Source organism: Zeus faber (genome assembly GCF_960531495.2).
Source record: "Zeus faber genome assembly, chromosome: 21".
Taxonomy (NCBI): domain Eukaryota; kingdom Metazoa; phylum Chordata; class Actinopteri; order Zeiformes; family Zeidae; genus Zeus; species Zeus faber.
In genome coordinates this window covers 6,221,979-6,245,390 of record NC_137208.1, presented here as the reverse complement: position 1 = coordinate 6,245,390, position 23,412 = coordinate 6,221,979, and the positions used below count along the sequence as shown (strand labels likewise).

Genomic DNA, 23,412 nt, shown 5'->3' with positions numbered 1-23,412 from the left:
GAAATCCTATCTTTTCTCAGCTTAGGATGGCATTAAGAAGGATTTTTGGTATTACAGAACCAGGTTTCCAAATTGTATTTAGGACTAAATGCCATTTTGTCTTGATAAGATCGTAATTTGACTGTTACATAAGCCTCATAAGCAATCTTCTAAATTAGGAATCCCGATTTTAGGATAGCACTCAACCAGTCCTCAAGTAAAAAAATAACTGCCAAAACAAATAGTCCAAAGCAGCGGCCAGACATCTTCTGCTTGGCCTACATCAGTGTAGATCAGGGTAGATCGCGGGCAATTCAACATTTTCTTTTATTTTTTAAAAACCATCTGAGCGACATGTTGAATGAGCTCAATTCAGAGCTGCAAGGAAAAGACAAAACCGGGGGTCAACCTGATCAGTTCAGCTAATGCTTCCAAACGACAAAAAAACGCAACTTCTCTCCTCAACGCTGCAGCGCCACGACTTGGGGAGCTTTCAAAACCTGGCGTCAGAGCTGGAGACCCGAGGCAAGGCGCGTGTGCGCAACACAGGTGGAGCAGGTGGAAAACTGTCCGTCAGACTCTGACAAAGGGTTTCAAGACTCTGCTTCACTCGAGCCCATCGCTGCCTGGATGTGCCGCCCATTCAGGGAAGATGTTGAGGTTGATTCACTCCAACACTGCTCCACCTGAGCTGCTCTGCGGTGGAGGACGAGATGTTGACACTACAGGCTGACGTTCAGCTCAAGTCCAGGGCTCATGGACGGTTTTGGAACTTACTCACGGAGGAAAAGTACCCAGACATGAGGAAATGGGCTCCAACTTGACTGCAATATTGGGCTGTACTTATTTATGCCAGTCAGCCTTTTCCCACATGAAGATTATTAAGTCCAAATAGCGTTCCACCGTGACTGATGATCATTTGGAAGCTGTTCGAGGCTGGCTACCAGCAGCTACTGTCCGGACTGTGCAACCCTGACGACTCCATTCAGTGCAAGTCATCAGTAAGTAGTAATGTAGTGACCATAAATGTATTTAATTGTATTGTGCCGTAAGGGTTCATGCAGTGATGCAAGGTACGCCAACATATATTGTATATGTAAAGTATACTGAGTATATAAATATATAAATAAATATATTTTGCATTTTTTAATGCAGGTGGATCATTTTGATCTGGTCATTTTAAAAGTAGCTCGCAAGCCGAAAAAGTGTGGGCACCCCTGGTCTACATGAAGAAAGGCAGCGTAGAAATGTAAGGATAGAGGGTGTATCCATCGATCCAGATAAAAGGTGCTTCATCCTTTGCACTGAAGTACTATCGCAATGGCTGAACTCAAATGGGAAAAAAAACAAGGGCTTTTAATTCATTTTAATTTCAATACCTCGTCACGAAGGTTAAAAACGTGATAACAAATTTACATTAAACAACCAACTGCTGAAAGTGCTTCCACCTCATAACAGGTAAATAAGACCTTTCCTTTAAGATTCAAGTTTCCTAAATTTCCTATGTGGAGTGGTAGGCCACAGCGGGACTCGCAGGCGAAGCATTTGAAGTGCGGAGAAGTCGCCGTGACAGTGCCGTGGGGTCCGAGGAGAGGCTTTTACATTTTTTTATGCAGGGTTACATTATACTGAAACCTTTTATCGCAAAGGTTTCAAACGTTTCAGTCAAAAGCTTCATGTTAAACCCCCTTACATTTTGAGTCGACATCTTGATTCCCGAACAGAGCAGTGAATACATCAATCCAATTAAGATTGATAACATCTTATATCTATGAAAATGAGAGTTTGATGAACTTGCAGTGGCTTTTCGGAAAGATTGCGAAGCAGTTTGCGACCTTATTATTAAGAAGAGTGACCATCCACTGCAGTGGATGAGTTTTGTTTTCAATTTCAGATTGAGTAATACAGGGTTTACCTCAACACCTCATCACCATCATCATCATCATCATCATCATCATCATCATCTCACGCAAAACATTGGGGAGTTGTTAGGACAGGCAGTGGTTGTGGATTGGTTCATTTTATGCAGTAAAATGCTGCAGAATTGTTTTGTTTAGAAAATGACAAACTTGCAAGCTCCTCTCTCACGGTTGAATCGGTCGAATTTGCTTTGATTATGGCATCGGCAAGATCTCGGGCCTCCCGAAAGTGCCAGAGACGTCGACAAGAAAGGGAACTCACTCCTCCGATGGTAACGTGCGTCCTCCATCCTGTCGGAGGTGGTTTCTCTCCCCCGAACAAAGGAGGCTCAGTGCGGCCGGGGCGACAGGAGCTGGATGGATCTTTTTTTGGTGCCAGTTATGGATTCCCGCAGGCTCCGTTGAGCGGCTTTGCGGTGGGGAACATGGCTTAGATGAACGGGGCTCGACTATTGTGAGCTAGCTAGAATGGAGAATGGAGGTCTGCCCATGGCGGACATAATTGCTGATAACGTTCTAAGAAACAGACTGAAATCATTGTCACGAAGTGAAGGCCTCATCCACGGATCTTCTTTCTCACGGATTTTCTTTCGATTCTGGTCCTCCCCGCCCTCACCAAAACGCCGTTTTGGGAACTGGAAACAAAGCTTTTGCAAAAGGCCTTCCAGGGTCGAGGTTTTTTTCAGGACTCTCTTTCCTGCGTGTTCGTGGGGAGGAAGTAAAACAGAGCTTCTCGAAAACGCCGACGTCATGTGTGTTTAAAAGTCTCCCCAACTTTAGGAATCGCTTCGGTACAGCGTTGTGCATGAATATTACGATTTCAAGAAGAAGCTCAATACGCTGCGTGCACCTGAGGTTCTTCTGTGGTCTATTACATCAGGTTTTATGACATCGCCCCCTACTGGCCTGGATGGTCATGTCAGTGTTTTAAAATCGTTTTTGGGGCGTTGTTTGCTTTTTTTTTTTTTTTATACGGGGGCACTGTCGCATTTAGTAAACCACAACGTACGGAAAACCTTGAAGAAATCGCGGACATTTTGGATCCCAAAAGCCATCCGATTCTTTCATTTACATCTACATTTCGTTTTCGGTTTCGACCCCGCCTCCCGACAGGAGGTTGGACGATTCAAACAATGGTGTTGGGAGCGCGCAGGGCCGCGCCACGCCTCGTCCAGATTTGGGAGGAGTGCGCGACGGCTCTGGCGACCCGCGGCCCCCTCTGCCCGGTGGCCCCGCAGAGACGTTCACCCTTGAGCTCGTGGTCTCGGCCGACGCCGGTGCGGCGATGGAACCTCGGAAATGATCCCAAACGTAAGCCCTGGAGTATCGTTTTTTTTGGGGCACTTCCCCTCGCCCGTCAGTGCCGCGTGGTGAACCTCGGACACGTTCATGAACATGGGACTCGGGTGGAATCCGGCAGTGGATATCGGGATCGATTCGCCGGGACATCCTGGACCACAACATCATGATAACAACACCCTCAGCCCGAGTATCTTGAGTATGTCTGCCGTCTCAGGGGCCCAAAATCCCCCAAAGGTGGCTCGTTGAAATACAGTGCGTGTGCGTACATGTGTGTGCGCGCGCATGTGTGTGTGCGTAGCAAGAAAACTCAAAACAAAAACACACACTTCTTGCCACGGTGGCGCCGTGAGGACACGACGGTTTCGGGCGCAGAACAGGCTCCAGGGGCGTGACGCTGGCACAGATTCCGCGGATTTTGTGTGAAGCCTCCGCACCTGTGGCACACACACACACACACACACACACACACACACACACAGTAGAGGTATAAAGAGTGTGTGTGCGTGTGTGTGGGAGGCGGTATAAGTAATTTAATATTTGATGACGAACGGATTAAGAAGAGGTTTGCTCTCCCCTCTCTCTTTGCCTCTTCCGTTTCACCCTTACTCGTCTCTCTATCGCTCCTCCATCTCCCTCACCTCCAACTCCCTCCCTCCCTCATCCCTCACCTCCATCTCCCTCATCTCCCTACATTTTTTTTTTCTCCCCCATCTCTACTTCCCTCGCTCCATACCTCTAAAGGCTGGCAGAAGAACAGGAGTAAAGGTGAGAGGCCCAGGAGAGAGAAGGGGATTATGGGAGCGCTCTCTCTCCCTCTCTCTCTCTCTCTCTCTCTCTCTCTCTCTCAACATGGTGGATGTGGTAAAGAAATGTCTTTTTATATCTCTACCCCTCCATCTGGCTCTCCTTTCCTCCCTCTGAAGGGTTGAGATAAACTACATGCAGGAAGGAACAAGAGAAAGTGCAGTGTGTGTGTGTGTGTGTGTGCGTGTGTGTCTGTGTGTGTGTGCGCGTGCATGTGTGTCGTTGATGGCTTAGAAGGAACGTTAGAGCACTTTGTAATTATATTGTCTAGGGTGCTGTAATTATTGTGTTTGAAAAATACTGACACACACACACACACACACACACACACACACACATAAGAGTTAGATCTAGATCTTCATTGTCCTCAAAAATGTTGTGTCAATTGGGGCAACATTTTTAAATCTAAATACACAGATACACACACACACACACACATACACACACACACACACACACACACACACACACACACACACACACACACAGAGAAACTGTAGCGGCACTGTTGTTGGAATAGTTTTTCCCTGAAGCCGACGTGTTTAATCAGAGCCTCAATCAACATTCCTGCTTCAGGACCAGTGTTTGTTTATCGCAGGTTCGGTGAACGTGTGTGTATGCATGTGTGTGCGTGCGTGCGTGCGTGCGTGCGTGCGTGTGTGCGTGCGTGCGTGCGTGTGTGTGTGTGTGCCACTCTCACTCTCTGAGCTCTGGTTACTGGGTGTATAGTTACTGTGGGTCATTTTAGTGTGTGTGTGTGTGTGCGTGCGTGCGTGCGTGCGTGCGTGCGTGCGTGCGTGCGTGCGTGTGTGTGTGCCACTCTCACTCTCTGAGCTCTGGTTACTGGGTGTATAGTTACTGTGGGTCATTTTAGTGTGTGTGTGTGTGCGTGCGTGTGTGTGTGTGTGTGTGTGTGGCAGTGACACTTCAAACAGAGGTCATCCGCTGTTCTGAAAATCCCTTGAGCAAGACCAACTAGCTGATAATGTGATTTCAATCGCAGCGATGAGGGTGAAGCTCTGCGTGAGGAACGGATTTTTCTCCGATTTATAGATTTTTTTTGTGTATGGAGCTGACGGGGCAGAGCTGTTGAGACTTCCTGTGTTTTGCCCCCGAGATGCAAACACTGCAGCTCATTCAGTAGCAGCGTTCTCCTTTGCATCGCTGTTACATAATAATAATAATAATAATAATAATAATAATAATAATAATAATAATGATAATAAAAATAATAAGAAGAAGAATATTATTATGAAGATGATGATAATGATGATCATGATGATGATCATGATGATAAAAATATATAAATAATAATAATAATATGATAATAATAATAATAATAATAATATAACAATCTATGATCATAATAATAATAAATTGTATTTATTTAACCTCTCTCTATGTGAAATGCAGCTCAAAGCGCTTCAAATGAAAAAATTGATAAAAGGAAAACAAACAAATTAAAACAATTACATGCCAACTGTCTAAAGAGGCAGCTTTAAAGTGTTTCAAATTCTGTAGACAATAGAGCACAGGTTTGAAAACACTTAAATGCATAAAAATAGGCACAATAATGCTAATTTAGTCTGAAGTGTTTTTAATACGACAAGGAAAAATAGAAAAGGAAAGTAGGAACTAAAGTGAAAATAGTGCTGCTGCTGTTTATAAATGCTTGTGAAATAAATATGATCTCAGCTGTCGTTGAAAAAAAGACCCCCGAGCCCGAATGATAGGATCCTCTGTTTTAGACTCTCCGGTGCTGCCCCCCCTTCAGAAGTTGCAGCAAATTCACATTCCCCAAAATTAGACACTTCTCAAAGGCATCACGTGGACTGAATGTCAAAAATGCTGAATCAGAGTTCAGCTCCTCACTCAGACCTCCCCCAAAGAAGCTTCCTCTGCTCCTCCCAAAAAAAAGGCTTCTGTAAAATGTTCGTCGTTCTTACATTTTGCTCCCATTTTGCAGTCATGGGGGCGGGCAGCTCTCATATCTGCGGCCTCGGCGCCCCTGGGGTTGAATGGCCGCTCGTAAATGGCATGATTGACAGTTATTGGGCTGGAAGTGCCGGTCCCAGCGTAGCGGATGTGCAGCCTCGTAAAACAACGGCATTGTCAGAGTTTTTTTACTCTGAGAGCTTTGTAAACCCCAATTTTACAACCACTCACAGGTGAAGAGAAACTAACTGTTGTGGAGAAGTGTACTGCTTGCATGTGTGTGTGTGTGTGTGTGTGTGTGTGTGTGTGTGTGTGTGTGTGTGTGTGTGTGTGTGTGTGTGTGTGTGTGTGTGTGTGTGTGTGTGTGTGTGTGTGTGTGTGTGTGTGTGTGTGTGTGCGTGCGTGTGGGGGGCAGCATAATGCCTGCTGTGAGAATGCCAGTCTCTCTGAGCATCAAGGGTCATGCTGCCTTCAGACTTTCAGCTTTTTTTGTGTGGGTGGTTGAGTCCCTAATAAATAAAGAGAAAGGGAAGAGAGAGAGGGAAGAGAGAGAGAGAGAGAGAGAGAGAGAGAGAGAGAGAGAGGGAGAGACAGAGGGAGAGCGATTTGGTGCACCACTACAGTAACTCTCACAGATCTGTGTTGAGGAGACTTTGTCACAGTTCAGCATCAGCAGCGACAGAACAAGCTGCAAGATAACGCACGAGGAGGCGTGTGAAGCATTCTCAACAAGGTGGAGGGTGGGATCCTTGGATCCCGGCTTTGGAATATGTGCGATTCTGTTGCCGTACGCGTTCCGTTGGAAATATCAGTTTTGTTCACGTTGGCTCATCGAAAACATTTTGGACCAGTCGGTAGGCCTAGCATTACAGTGTCGCTCATAATGGTTTGGGTGTTGAAAGCTTCTGAAGGGGCCACTTTCAGCCAGTTTCACCACTTAATGAATGCGTCGGCAGCACCATGGCAACCAGTGATAAACAAAGGCGACCCTCACCAACACTAGCCCATAAGCTAGAGTCAATAATAGAGGGCGGAGGTGGACATGGCCACGACTCAGAGGAAAGTTTTGAGGTGGAGGTGTTTTCAAACTCCGTACCCGACTCGCTCAATATACTTGTCGTCAGAAGGCTGCAGTCGCTCGGCGGTGCAGGGGCCGGATGAATGGTTTTATTTCATGGGGAGTGGGAATTGGAGCGTGGCTACAAGGGCTTGAAATCATTTACTTTTGGTGGTAAAAATCAGTTATTTGCCAAACTCGCTGTGGAGGTGGAGGACGGAGCACCATAGGAAGACAAAAAACTGCTCAGAATTGCTAAAAACACTGGAGGTTCCCTATAAGAGCAAATGCTATTAAATGTACTGCTAAGTAATTTCCACTAATAACTAATAAACTCTAGGGGCGTCACAATTCTCCAAATCCACGATTCAATTTGACTTTCGATTTTAAGGTCACGATTTGATCGATTTATCCATATGTATTTTTTTCCAGCTCTGACGGCATACCATTGTTCAACTATCGAGTCTTGATTTCTAAAGAAAACACATGTTTCTCAAGAAGTAACTTTTATTTCAATATTAAAAATGATGAATAATAAGAAAAAAAAGAGAATAGAACACTAGACTTTAGAATAATAAACAATAAGTTATTTATACACTACTTAAGTTACTCATAACTACTCATCACTACTTATAAGTTACTCACCAAAATAAGCGCGGAATAATGGATGCTATTTCTGCCAGAGGGGAACGCTGGTAGTAAAAGGCAAATGACGACCTGCAGCTCCCATCAGAGTGATCTTTTCTGCAAACAAGGCAAATAAAAACTCGAGATATATTTAATTTACTCCGTTTCCTGCCGCTGCTCAGCAGATCGCTCCTGAAAAAAAAAAATCCCGGCCCGTGTTCTCACGATCCGGTGGCAGTTGGGAACCTCTGCACTGGAGGACATTCCGTCGGGATTATTTCCCACTTTCAGTGCCACGTCCCTGGAATAACAATAATGACATTCTGGTCAAAGGCGCACCCTCCTCCCTTTTGTACACGCAGTGAAACGCCAGAGGAGAGGAAGAGGCGCCGAAGTCCGCCGACACAGACTTCACATACCGTCAACGGGAATATTTCTCTCTAATGTGCGTTCACGGTGCAACAAACTGGAATGAACTTATATTGAACTTATATCGAATTTCGTTCCTGCGGCCCTGGTTCCCAGTGGGCGTCGAGGGTGCGGTGGGGCGGACCCCTCCAGAGCCGACCGCCGCGCTCCCAACTCATCCCGGGACGGTTCGGAGCCGGAAGCCGCCGTCGGCTCCGTGGAGGCCCCCGCGCGGCCCCGGTGCACGCTGCATTTGTTTACCGTCGGATCTTGACCGCCCCAGCATGGCGAACGACGTCGGACAATATTAACCAGACAAATAGGCGGAGAATCGCGAACCCTACTGTCATTTAGAAGAACGCTCATTATCGATTTCGAATTCGATTTTCGGAATTTTGACACCCCTTATAAACACATGATGTACCAATGCAATACTGTATTGTCAATTCCACTGTCAAAAGCATGTGGCGGTGACATATTTCTATGTCATGTCCTCAATCTTCCCCGAAACCTTCCCCACGATCACAGGCATGAGACATCTTGGGCTTCCCGCACTCGATGTAGCAGCTATGACTTATATTCAACACTGTTTGGAATGACCACAAGCGCTTCTGAGCATTGCAATTCAAACCGCTCAGTGGCGTCGACAACCCTTAAGACAAGAGATCTCCGTACGATTCTCTCGAGATTGGTTCGAAAACCCCCGCCGTCAGTCCGCCGGTGTCCACCGGACGGTAAGGTAACGCACTCGGAGCCGGCGGTGGAGGCGGCTCGGACCCGCAGCCGCAGCGGAGCGTCGAGGTGGAAAAACGCCCTTTGAGTATTCGCCTCCTCTGCAAGCTGCGATGGTGGGAGCGCACGCCGATTGTGAGCTGATTGAACCGCCGCAGCGTTAAGCGGGAACCCAATCTGTGAAAAACTGTCACCGGCGTCACAGACGGGGGCTGATCGCTGTCCCGACAACACGTGAGAACCACATCAAAACGCGGCACCGGGACCCCCCTTGAAACCCCCTTACAGTCACGGGGGAATTTTTTGGGGGGGTCTTCCCGGCGACGCGTGAATCCATCACGGTCAACGTATCGACAGGAGCAATTTCCCAACCCGCCAAGGCGCAGCGGGCCGGAATCCGGGGAGGGCGACGCGTGTGTTGAGAGAGCTATTTTTAACCCGCGTCTGCAGCAAATCAAACCGCCCCGACATCTTATTCCGCCTCGACGGTGCGTGTTGTTTCGAGAGACGAGGCGGCGTCCATCCGGCGTTGACGGGGAGGGAGCAGAACGGTGCAGGGGAGAGAGTCTGCCAAGATGACGACCCCCTTCAGCATCCCCTTCACGCCCACGTCCCCCCCTGTTTTTTTTTTTTTGGTTTTTTTTGTCAGATTGTATTTGTTTTTTTTTCGTTTGATTATCAGATTACTGTTTGAGATGTTTTAAAGGCACAATCATTGATATTTGGACAGTTATCGACAAATAGCGACCGTCAAACCATCAGTCCATCAGTCCATCAATCCATCAATTGATAGATCCATCAGTCCATCAATCCATTAATTCATCGATCGATCCATCAGTCCATCAATCCATCAGTCCATCAATCCATCAGTCCATCAATCCATTAATTCATCGATCGATCCATCAGTCCATCAATCCATCAGTCCATCAATCGTTGAATCGATCAATCCATCAATCCAACAATCAATCAATCCATCAATCAGTCGATCAATCCATCGATCAATCCATGGATCAATTAATCGATCAATTTATCAATCCATCAATCCATCAATCGTTGAATCGATCAATCCATCAATCCAACAATTGATCAATTCATCAATCCATCCATCAATCCATCGACCATCCATCAGTCCATCAATCGATCATTCAATCAATCGCTCAATCGATCAATCCATCGATCCTCCGAGCAGTGATACCTGAAGTGTGACCACTGTTCATTCCTTTCCTCCGCTCTCTTCTCCTCCTTTGTTCATATTTTTTTCGTTCTTCCTTCCTTCCCCTCCCTCTCTTTCATTCCTCCATCCCTACTTTCCTCTCGGGTTGTTTCGCCCTTTCCTTCGACCCTCTTTCTTCCCCTCCGTCCCTTTCTCCCTTTCCATCTTTCATCCTTCTGTCCTTCCTCTCCTATTTTTCTTGCTTCCTTCCTTCCGTCCACGTTTTTCATCGTCTTTCTCTCCTCTCTTTATTTCTTCCCTCCTTTCGTTTCTTTTTTTTTTTTTTTCCTTTCTTTCATCCCCATCTATCTTTTTAATTTTTTCTTTCTTCCTTTCCTCTCTTGGTTTCTTTCAATGCCCTTCTTTCATTCTTTTGTCCTCTCTTGATTTCTTATCGTATTTCCCTCAACCCACTCCTTCCTTCCTCTTTGTCGTCCTTCCCTTCCTCTCGTCATTTCTTGCCATCTCTCGCTTGCTTTCTTTCTTTCCCTTCCTCTCTTTATCTTTTGCTTCCTGTGCTATCTCCGTGCCCCATCGGGCCATCTTTTCTCTAATTCTCTCATTCTCCTCTTCTTCCTGTTCACCATTTGAATTATTCCAGCGTTTTATGACATATCTCTCTCGCTCCCTCTCTCTCTCTCTCTCTCTCGCTCTCTCTCTCTCTCTCTCTCTCATTGCTGTTTATTTTACTCTTTCTGATGTGCACAGATCTGCAACAAATATATCCCCCGAGAAGAGAGAAAAATTCATCGAGAGGTTCCACACCGCCTCCGGTCCCCCCTCTAGTGTCTCTCTCCCTCCCTCCCTCTACGTGAAACCTCCCGTCCATCAATATGCGTCTTGCGTTGTGTCTCCGTCGGCAAAGCGGCTGAGGAGCGTTTGGTTTCCAGCCGCCTGTGAAGGTGATCCGTCCTGCCGCAGATCACCCCACATCCCTCTTCTGAGTCAGGGGGGGGCGCAGCCGGGGATACGGGTGCGCGGCGGGCGCGTCGCTCTCCCCTCCGTCGCTCGCACCAATTCCAATCGGGAAAGGCATCTGTAAACGTGGGGACCTGGGCTCCCTCCTCCCCTCCCTCTCCGGGCACGTCTCAAAGTCTTTGGACCCAGAAATGGGGTTTTTTTTGCAGACACGGCGCTGATAATAGACTCAGTTAACTTCGACTATCCATCCATCTCTATGCCCCCCTTCCCACTGCTTTCTCTCTCCCTCTCTCTTGATCAATCCATCCGTCTGTCTGCATCTCCAGCTCTCTTTATCTATCCGACTCCCCCTCTCTCTCGCTCTCTCTCTCTCTAATACGCTTTGTTTGTTGGAGAACGGTGCTAATAGCATCATTACACAGAGTGCATAGAAAAGCGACTCCGTATGAGTGTGCAAAAACCCACGAGCATGAACATATATTCAAACACAGGCACCCGACCAGGACAAACAAACAGGGTAATACAGTAATACAGTAATACGGTGCCTGTGTGCAGGAAAAAGGCTCAACGCTGTCAAGTCAAATTAAGTGGAGCTCAGTCATTTAGCCCTTAATCAGAGCAGCAACCTCGAAACACAAGGCTTCATACACACACACACACACAGACACACACACACACACACTGTACACCCGCACAAACACACACACACACACGTATACACACACACACACACACTGTACACCCGCATACACACACACACACACACAAACACACACACATACTGTACACACACACACACACACACACACACACACACACACACACACACACACACACACCATGCCCTATGCAACAACCAACACTAATTCCCGTTCCATTTTAAATGAATAGCACCTGTCAACGCGTCCCACGAACATCGACGACATCACGGTGAGCGGCAGCCATCTTTGAATTGTGGACAGAATGAATCTAATCTATTTGTGTTGAAGGCCTTCATTCGTCACACATCTCTCCGTCCCTAGCGCTGGGCTTTCCCACTTTTAACGCCTGTTTTCCCAGTGCTGAGCTATGAGGTTACCCCAGGGCGGTCAAAGACGCCGCCCCCCCCCGTGGGAGAAACCCGGCCTCCGCGGGAGAGGTCGGCAACCTCTGGCGCCGCCCGCCGCGTATCGATATCTCCTCTCGCCATCGCCCGCCGTCCCTCCTCCGCCGCCTCTCCCCCTCCGCCATGAAAGGATGAGAGAGAGGTTCCGCTTCCTCCGAGCAGGAGGAGATAAAGTGGCGGAACGCTGGGGAGATGACGCCAGCCGAGCCGGAGACGGGGGAAGATAACAAGACCCCCTCCTCCACCCCCTCCACCTCCTTCTCCTCATTTGTTAATTATGGTTCTTGTCTGTTCCTCTGGGGAAGGAGGGATGTATGACTATGGCTTGCGTGTGGATCGCAGCTCTACGGGCCCCGGAACGGATAAAAGAGGATGATTTTCATCAACAACGGGCCATTATTCAGCCGCCCGCCGCCACCGCCGCACCGCCTTGAGCGGGCTTTGATGTGTCGGCGCACAAGCGAACACGGAGGAGAGATGGAAGAGGAGGAGAGGAAAGAAGGTGGGAGGGGTGAAGCATTAGGAAGTGGCTTGTGTTTGGGGGTGGGGTTTTTTTGTTCCCCACCCCCCCCCATTTATTTATTTTTTTTCCATCCCCTCTCCTGCGAAGTAATTCTTCATCCGTAATCGCCTGCCCCGAAAAATGCATTCAGGGACGCGGAGGGGAGCAAGGTGGGAGGATGCAGCAATCAGGGGGAGAGAGAGAGAGAGAGAGAGAGAAATCAAGACCGGTCTGAAAGGGGAGACAGGGCTGAAGTCGGTGTTTCGGCGCAGGGCGGGGAACGCAGCCCGGCCTCCCGACCAGGGCTCAGGCGCCGGAAATGGAAGATCAGGGCGGAAACGTTAAAATAGCATCTCCGATTGATTTTCACCGGGAGCGGGAGCGGCAGGACGCGGCGCTCCGGCTCGCCCGGAAAGCCGCGCATGGCGAGTCGCCCGGAATCGCTGGGGTGGGACGGCGCTTAGTCGGATGTACGTGATGGATTGGCGAGGCGTCGCGCGGCTGGAGGGCTGCCTCGCGATGCGAGGTGACGAGCCGCCGCCGCCCGTTCGGGTTGCCAGAGCAACACACAACCCCGGGGGTTTCACAACGCCGCCATGCGACGCCTTTGCCAACAGCTGTCGGGGAAAAGCTGGATCACTCTTTTTTGCAGCGGCGGCGGCGGCGGCGGCGGCAGCATGTAACGTCATTGCTTGCTTGTGTATTTTTGTGCATTTTGATGGCGTCAGAGAGAAGCAGCTTCACAAAAACCTAATTGAGAGTGTCGTTCCTTTTATTATGTCAACTTCTCTGCCCTAGTTAAATAGGTGTGTGACTTATATTAACTCAGCCTCCAGCAAATTATTCCCCCCAGTTTTGCAATAATTCTGCATCAATGTCGACTTAAGACGAGACCTTCACTCTTCTTGCCACATTACAGGACACGGGTTTTATGAAAGGCACTTTTTACTTCAGGCTACACAGGGGCGTTCACAGAGTCGGGAGGGGTTTGATGAAATTCATATTCAGACCAAGTCAAATAACCTTGACGTGGTGACATCCCCACTAGAAATTCTTTGAACTGAACGGCAAAATCTAGGAGTGAGTGGGTTGGTGGCGGAAGAATGAGCACAAGCGTCTTTCTTTCCTCAAAGTAGCATTTATTTTTTAAATATTATCAAACAAAATGACAAAAAAAACAAAAAAAAAAACAACATATTAAATCGACACAATCCCAAACTGTCATGGTTTGTAGCTGCCGTTTCCATGGTTCGGCGAAAACCGCCGACAACCCGAACCCAGTCCGAGGCGGGAGGACTCACTGATCCTCAAAATGCAGGGTTTCTAAGGCGGGACCGATTCGCGGAAACGGAAGGGAGTGCTTCAAGGTGAGGGGCCACGCCCGACCGGCACGGACGCCGCCCGCTCTCCGAGGGGGCGGGCGAGAAAGTGAAGCTCCCGGGTTGACCGGCCGCTCAACTCCAATCCGCCGTGCCGCTGACTCGGACCCTGCGTAGCCTGTGATGTTCTCGACGGGGTCCGTTTTCCGTCCATTCTAGTTGTGTCGTTCAAATTGACTCAACCGTGTGAAACCCGGGGCAAACCTCAACATCTGCTCGCCGCAAAGTCGGATTCTACATGCGGCCCGGAGCTCGTTCTGGATCAGTGGTTTGACGTACAAACGCCGAAAGGAACGTTGACCGCGGCGGCCCGCCACGCCCAGGGCGTCCGCGCACTCTTCCTCGGTTTCAACTTATCAGTTTCATCCGTCGGCAAGCCGTCGTGGGAGCCTCGGTGAAGGGAGATGAGGGCGTGACTCTGAATTATCCCAGCCTTTTATGACAGTTCTCTCTCTCTCTCTCTCTCTTTCTCTCTCTCTCTCTCTCTCCCTCTCTCTCTCTCCCTCTCTCTCTCCCTCTCTCTCCCTCTCCCTCTCCCTCTCCCTCTCCCTCCCTCCCCCCACCTTCTCCTCATGACGGAAGCCTGAATGGCCATCCTTGTTGTACCTCGGGAAGGGAACGTCGGGGATGTGTGTCCTTGTGTCGACACCAATTTAGAAGCGGGGCCACTCCTCCGGACGGAAATTCCGGCCCGGGCGGAGTGATCCCTGGACGAGGCGGAACGAGGATGACAAGCTTTCCTCAGAGCAGGGGAGGGCAGCTGCAGGCCGGCAGGCCCGATCTGGGCCGCCAACGAGTTACTCCTGGCCCCCGCTCCTCTGTAACAGTGGTTCGCAACATGTGGTCTCCGGCCCCCGAGGGGCCTGTAAAGGGGGACCTCAGGAAAATGATTTTATATATTATCGTTATATTGTTTTTTGTTATACATTTCTTATATTTGTGTTGCCTACTTTTGCAACCCACACAATCTACATAACAGTTATTATAGGCAGATAATATATGTTGTTTTTTTTTATATTTGTTTTGAAGGCGGGCGGTCTAAACCCTAGTCCGAAAGGGGCCCATGGCATAAAAAAAACAAAACCTTTCCTCCATCACCAAATATTTAATCTACCTTTTTTTTGGATTTATTTCATTCTTTTCTCAAATCTACTGTACGTTCAAAGGATTTGAACAAGCTATGCATAAATGGCTTATGAACAACACCGTGCAACCCCAGCCAGTGTAACATTGGCTCAGAACAGGCAGTTGAGCCGATTTGCTTTAAAGACAGGACGGTAGATTTCTAGAAAAACAACATTTGCAAATAATCTTCCGTGAAACAAGGTTTGTTATCTGAGCGTTTGCTCTGAGAACAACTGGCCTCTGGTGAAATCCAATTGAAAAAGCATGTTACTTATAAGTAAAGTAAACAACTTAATTGAAAGTAAAACTTGATCCTGAGGAATTCTACACAGAAATTGACATTTCACGTCCAACACAAGTGAAACTATTGCTCATCCCGCCGGCACAAATCTAATTTTGCCTCAGGAACAAAAATGATTTGACGACTCAACCCCGGAGAAAATGGTCTGCCTGCCAGGGGGGGTGGCGTTTGGGAGAGATTTCTGCTTCTCCGATGCCTCGCCTGGAGGCTGAGTCGTCCTCTTCCACCCGGGGAAGGATGCCTCGATCCCAGTGTCACATTGAGAGCAATAACATGCCTCGATCTGCGCATACTAAACAGTCAATAAGAAGACGAGCGGGATAATAAAAACTGAGAGTAATATCTGTCACCCTATATTCTCGTTCCCTTTGCTCCGCCAGTGACACACTGCAGAAAACAAGCCATAAAATCATAAAAGCAGACAATGGGCCTTTATAGATAAAGTGAATGGCCTAGAACTGTGTGTGTAAGATTATTCAGCAAGCCCTGAGGAGATACATCTTCCACAATCTGAACTGGAAAAAGCTCTGACACTGGGGATTTATTTTAGAGAAATGAATAACTCTTTCTTTTCTTGTTTTCTTTAAAAACAGACTTATGATGCTCTCCACTCTGAAAGCGGGCACTTATTTCCCACACACACACACACACATTATATGCTTCTTCTTTTTTTTCATATATTGAAGTTTTTTATGGTGCAGTCAGTGTGACATTGAATACAACTAGGCCCCAGCTGAGTGATGGCTGGCGTCCGATTCGCACTGGCGCAGCATACTAAATATTTAGAAGAAACACTGTTGTTCCATGTTCAAGTTCAAGTGTCTGCATTATCACAATGACAAGATAGTGGTATTTTTTTTGTTGTTGCATATGGCTGAAACACCAAATTTACAACATGTAGCATCGCATCAGTACTACACAGTATGTTCAGCAACACTGGACAAGACAGTGACATAGAAAGTCAAATTCCATTGGAAAAAGGTAGAAAACGTGGAATTAACAAATACAAAATAAAGTGTTACCGTAGTTATCCTCAGGATCAGGAGATCCTTTAAGGTAGGTTTCTCACCATATCATTAAACGTTTTCAAATATAATATTAAGACGATAGTAAAAAAATATTATATTTTTCCATCAATATCATGTGCGTGCTGACTAGTAAAGTGGCTAAAACTGGATTTGACACCCGCAGGCTGGTTTTAAAGTGCAGTGCAGTGGTGGTGTTCTGGACATAGGTGAGGAGTTGGTATTCCAGTGACGAGGTGAGGCCACAGTGTGAGTTTAGCGTGAGTTTTGTTCAATGAAAGCTGCGGATCAGGCCGTCTCACCTGCAGCTTCTCTCCGAAGGCAGTCAAGGTGAAAGAGGTAAACCCTCGATGATCCTGCCCGCTCTCTCTCTCTCTCTCTGGTTGGTTTACATTGAAAAAAAAAAAAAATAATATATATATATATATATATATATATATATATATATATATTTATGTTAATGACTTGAAAATCACTTCATCTTTTTTTCTTTTGAGATCAATAGGTCAACTGAAATTGTGTGAACAAGATTATCAAATAGATTATGTAGATTGAGGTCAGGCATGGGTGTGGATACACAGGCTGAATCAATTTATCGTTGATTTGGAGGGTTTGGGTGGTTTTTAGTGTGTGCACACCAAGAAAATAAATAACAGGAGAGTGTATTCAATAACAAATAAGTAAATCTAGCACTTTATCACTATCATATTTTATTGATATTATGTTAATATGATCAATAATGATTATATTTATCACATTTAGCATATTCTGAAAAGCGAAGTAAAGGCTTGGAGGTAAATTACCAAAATAATGGAAAACATTCCTGGTAATAATTATTATACTAATTACGTTTGTATTATTTCCTATGGGGCCAATATTATAATCACCATGCAATTATAGGCAATGTAATTATAACATCACACTTGTCACAAACATACACTGACTAGGGGACCTATATAATGATATTTAGCATGACCACAGGTGTTGACTGGTAACAGCGACGACCGACATCGTAAACAATAACAAAAAGCACATGGCTCTACTCGTCACTACAGGGGGCGTGGCTGATCGCAGCCTCCCCGCGAATCGGGAAACAACCAGGAAGTGAGCTCCGGGAACAAATACGTCGAACAAAGAGATAACAACAACCCAACTGAAGCAAGCGTCCCGGCCAACAATCAACAATCAATCATCAGCAATAAATAATCAATAACAAATAATACAAAGTGAATAAGGTGGCTCACGTTTTGGGGGAAATAGGTTGCGCGAGGTAAACAAGCCCCTCCCCGGTGAAGCGGGTTAACAGAGCGCTCAGCGGGAGCGCGCACGGCGGATATATCGATACCCGCGGGGACGCGGACGCTGCGTGACTCCTTAAAGGGGCAGGACGCGTCCAAGGCGCGCGGTGAGGTTGTTAACGGTGTTAGTGTTAAGTCGCTGTTTTTATCAAATGTGTTACGTTCCAATATGTTAGAAAAACAATCCCAGATTCTTGGTATTTCTTCAAGTGAAGTAGGTAACGTTTACTATTCAAAGGTACAATATGTAACCTTTTTGGCATTTAAATGGTTAAAAACGGCTAAAAACTACTAGACCTATTTTGTATATTTTAGCTAGCAGCTGTATTGTACTATTGTTTGTATTGCTCTACTATTACTACTCTACTGACTATTACTACTCTACTGACTTAAACTACTCTACTGACTATTACTACTGTACTGACTTTTACGACTCCAGTGACTATTACTACTCTACTGACTATTACTGCTCTACTGACTATTACTACTGTACTGACTAAAACTACTCTACCGACTATCACTACTCTACTGACTATTACTACTCTACTGACTTAAACTACTCTACTGACTATTACTACTGTACTGACTTTTACGACTCCAGTGACTATTACTACTCTACTGACTATTACTGCTCTACTGACTATTACTACTGTACTGACTTAAACTACTCTACTGACTATTACTACTGTACTGACTAAAACTACTCTACTGACTATTACTACTGTACTGACTTAAACTACTCTACTGACTATTACTACTGTACTGACTAAAACTACTCTACCGACTATCACTACTCTACTGACTATTACTACTCTACTGACTAAAACTACTCTACTGACTATTACTACTGTACTGACTAAAACTACTCTACTGACTATTACTACTGTACTGACTTAAACTACTCTACTGACTATTACTACTGTACTGACTAAAACTACTCTACCGACTATCACTACTCTACTGACTATTACTACTCTACTGACTAAAACTACTCTACTGACTATTACTACTGTACTGACTTAAACTACGCTACTGACTATTACTACTCTACTGACTATTACTGCTCTACTGACTATTACTACTGTACTGACTATTACTACTGTACTGACTTAAACTACGCTACTGACTATTACTACTCTACTGACTATTACTACTCTACTGACTATTACTGCTCTACTGACTATTACTACTGTACTGACTAAAACTACTCTACTGACTATTACTACTCTACTGACTATTACTGCTCTACTGACTATTACTACTGTACTGACTTAAACTACTCTACTGACTATTACTACTCTACTGACTATTACTACTCTACTGACTATTACTACTGTACTGACTAAAACTACTCTACCGACTATTACTACTCTACCGACTATTACTGCTCTACTGACTATTACTACTGTACTGACTTAAACTACTCTACTGACTATTACTACTCTACTGACTATTACTACTCTACTGACTATTACTACTCTACTGACTATCACTACTCTACTGACTATTACTACTCTACTGACTATCACTACTCTACTGACTATTACTACTCTACTGACTATCACTACTCTACTGACTATTACTACTCTACTGACTATTACTACTGTGCTGACTTTTACTACTCTACAGACTTTTACTGCTCTACTGACTTTTACTGCTCTACTGACTATTACAGCTCTACTGACTATTACAGCTCTACTGACTATTACAGCTCTACTGACTATCACTACTTTACTGACTATTTCTACTCTAGTGTTTGATGGTGCAGGATCTGCGCGTTCCGTCGCTGAAGCAGCCCCGTAAAGCACAAACGTATGAGTGGAGACAACATCTTCCACGAGCCAACGCTACCTCACAACGTCATCAAGTCCGTCTTTTGTTATCGTTTTGATTGAGAGACCGCTAGCGGAAGAAATTACGTGTTGTACCTTGAATGGGACTAAAGCGCAAAAAAATGTATAAACATCAACGAGCCAGAAAATCTTGAAAATAAGCAATTTATCTTTTGATGAGTTGACAAAAAAAAATGGACTTTAAACCTCGATCAACTAAAAATTGTCACTCAAGCGTTTTGTTTTTTTTGTTTTGACAACAACATTTTGCAGTGTCACGCTGATTACCAAAAATGCCTCTGCTTAATGATTGCTGGCTCGATATGCACATAGTAAACAGTCAATAAGATGATAGGACCCGGTACAGTAACAGTTTGATGAGACTGCTGTCCCTTTATCTGCAGCTCTGCATGTCACCTCACATTCATCTTATCTCTCTCGGCTTCTGTCATTGTGGATTTTCCCCTTCACAGTCTCTCTCCATCCCTGTATCTCTATCGGCCACTATTTTGTTCTTTGTTTTGATTTGTCTTTCTCTCTGTGTTTGTGGTAGTCACATGAAACCGCCTTGCTCAGCTGTCTCCTTATGTTATGTCACCTTTTGTCAAAACAGGAACCCGGGGGCAATAGGAAGTATCCTTACAAACAGGACAGACCCAATTGTCAAAGCAGTTCCTCAAATCAAAACAATAGCAAAAGAGCAGCAGCGCAATCTGAGTCGTTTTTTTAATGAATTTATGTTTTTGACTTTTTGTGTTTTTCTCTGTTCCTCTCTGCTTTTCCCTCTGTCTATCGCCATCTCCTCCCTCCAGTCTGAGTTCTCCGGGCAGGCGGCCCTGCACCAGGGGAGGAGGGACCAGGTCGCGGACACCTGCAGAGCCCACAGCGCCACCAGCCGCAAGCGGAGGGTCCTGACCCCCGGAGACCTCAAGCATCTGGTGGTGGACGAGGAGCACGAGCTCATTTACTGCTACGTGCCCAAAGTGGCCTGCACCAACTGGAAACGCGTCATGATGGTGCTTACAGGCCACGGGAAGTACAGGTCAGTGGTACACGGCAGCTGGTCGACTGTGAGAGGGAAATTAGGGAAATACACCTCTGAACTACTAAAAACTACTTGTGGGAGTCTCTGCCCACTGGTAGGGGTTTAGGGAGGGAGACAGAGTTTTTCTGGCACTGGGCTGCCGACATGGTGAGAGTTTTTATTGCGATGATTAACAAAAATTCTCACCGGCCAAAAGGATGAAAAAATTAACAATAAGGATTAATCTGTGCACAGGAGGAATGGCATTTCCCTTTGGCCCCTGGACGGCTGACGAGCCTGTGCGCCGATCCCTCTCTGCAGGACAGACAAACATTAAGAAAGCTCCCTGCCCTGGAACGGACATGCTGCCATCTGCAGCCGCAGGCTTAACCATGCCCCTTGGTCCGCCACACACTACTAAAATGCAAATTTGTGTTTTTAAATGTTAAACAGAGACATTTTGTTAAAGCAGTCTATGACCCTTAACTGAGTGTTTCTAGAATTTAAAAAATAATCTTAGTATTAGAAGCAAAATATCCTGTAGCAGCCTTTATATCATCAGCCATACATATCAAAATGTTTCTAAATTATAAATTATGAGGAAAATTTCAGAAAATATTCCAGTATGTGTGGCATTCTAAATGTGACCTAACTCTATAGTTCCCTGTAGTTTGTCAACATAAAGACATAAAAACACTTGTCATTACGTAAGCATGAGACTTATGCTTACGTAATGACAAGTGTTTTTTGACTTGCATGTTCTACGTTCTTACACTTCCACATACTGAAACTAGGCAAGTGTCCAGTACAGGCACATTGTTTTTCTGTTGGCCACTAAGTAGGCCCAGTGGAGCCCTGGTGGGTTCGGTGCTGGGCTAACTTACAGGCAAGCACATTCAGATTTCATGGCTGCTTCTCCCTCAAGGCTACAGATGATAGCAGGATGTGGGTTAGTTGGGGCCCCTGTAAAGGTCCCCTACTAACCCACCCAAGGGGCCTGTAAAGCCCTTTGATACTGTAACTGTGATTAAAGGCTATAGAAATAAACTTGCCTGACGTGTCATTTGTTTTGAGGTTTCCAACCACTCCTCACTGTCCTCCTGCCTTTTATCTGTCTTCCGCAGTGACCCCATGGAGATCCCGTCCAACGAGGCCCACGTTCCTTCCAACCTGAAGACGCTAAACCAGTACAGCATTGCTGAGATCAACCATCGCCTTAAGAACTACCTCAAGTTCCTCTTTGTGCGTGAGCCCTTTGAGAGGCTGGTGTCCGCCTACCGCAACAAGTTCACCCTCAAGTACAACTCCTCCTTCCACAAGCGCTTTGGCACACGCATTGTGCGGCGCTACCGCAAGAACGCCACACAGGACGCCCTGGTCAACGGCGCCGACGTGAAATTCAAAGAGTTTGCAGAGTACCTGGCGGACCCGGCTACGCAGCGGGACGGCCCCCTGAACGAGCACTGGCAAACGGTCTACCAGCTCTGTCACCCCTGCCACATCCACTACGACCTGGTGGGAAAGTACGAGACGCTGGAGGAGGACGCCAACTATGTGCTGCAGTTGGCCGGTGTGGGTGATGCCCTGCGCTTCCCAAGCTACGCCAAGTCCACACGCACCACGGACGCCATGACGGCCCAGTTCTTCAGCAATATCAGCACTCATCAGCAGATCGAGCTCTACCAGCTGTACAAGCTGGACTTCCTCATGTTCAACTACTCCATACCCAGCTACCTGCGGCTGGACTAGCGTGGGGCTTCAGCCGGGACCTCTGGGCATGGGCGCCATCTTGTTCGAGGAAAGTCGGATAAAAAACGAAACAAAATTAGTCGAGAGGAGAGATTTTTTTGAAGCAAACTTGATTTAAAAATATAAACTGTCGTCGTTCCCTGCAGGGGCGGGGTCTGAGTCGGGGCATCTGAACAAAGGCTGAAGAAGGCGAAAGAGATGTGGTGCATGTCTGGCTGGAAGTTGTAGACTGTTCAATCCGCTCTGGGTTAGGGAGAAGGAGAGGACACTGGTTGGTTCTGTAGATGGCAACTGGGAGCATGTGATATATCAAACTTGGAGGTGAAGCAGGTCTTCGGTCAGTTTTAAAATGAGAACGAGAAGAATGGACATGAAGAAAGAATTATGAGGCGAGAAGATGAGTTCCTCTTTACGTCTAAAATGAACTGCTGAAAAATTAGGCCGCGTCGGTTTCCACAAAGCAAACAGCTGCCTTGCACGCGCCCTGACCCCAAAGCATCATGGGAGCTGAGCTTATCTTCCCGTCCCTCCAATCAATAAAGACTCCGTCGAATTGTAAAACACTTTTAAGGCTCATCATCAAGCTGTCACCGAGGTGTGTGCTTGACAGTGCTGGTCACCCTCGCTCCCGGCGGAGTTCATGGATCTCAGAGACACACTGGCTCAGCGCCACCTCAAGGACACTTCATAACAGTTGGCTATTGACTACTGTCTCTTGACCTCTACGATGGCAAGGGATGGCGGTGTGGCCCGAAGCCAATGGTTTAAATGGAACGAGGCGTGTCGCCGACCTCGATCAGCGTAATGGTCGCATTGGGGACCTTTTTTACACCCCGAGGCCCCTGGGAGTACGGAGGCTTCCACCTCAGCAGTCGAAGGCAGGAGTGCTGAATCATCACCTCAAGAACAACAGGCCCCTTAATAGCTTTTAGCCACAGGGAGTGGTCAGATACTGAATGTCCAGGGTGCGGCCCACCTGAATGGGCACGCCCGATAGGAGTGACAGCTGATTGACACTCCCCAATGAACTGACTGAGAGCGAAACCAACCGCTACAGCCGCTTTGTGAACATGATAAACATAAGAAATTAAGGCTAATATGGCAGAAATGCCTTGGATGTAAACATAAAGCTTGGTTTGGATTCAACGCCATCGTTCTTAAGTGTAACTTTGGAT

The 23,412-nt window shown here is 46.5% G+C and overlaps 1 protein-coding gene across 2 annotated transcripts in view; it reads left to right on the top strand.

Annotated features, from left to right (window-relative positions):
- Window positions 1–22,699, top strand: part of chst11 (carbohydrate (chondroitin 4) sulfotransferase 11) — a gene marked incomplete at its 5' end in the record, with an annotated part of 74,028 nt that extends 51,329 nt beyond the window's left edge. For both annotated transcript variants that reach the window (XM_080022219.1, XM_080022218.1), the window contains 2 exons: window positions 20,277–20,506; window positions 21,613–22,699. In XM_080022219.1, the coding sequence (XP_079878345.1) occupies window positions 20,277–20,506; window positions 21,613–22,237 (855 nt within the window). In that variant the 3' untranslated portion in view covers window positions 22,238–22,699. The remainder of the gene's footprint in view (window positions 1–20,276; window positions 20,507–21,612) is intronic.
- Window positions 22,700–23,412: the final 713 nt, after the last annotated feature.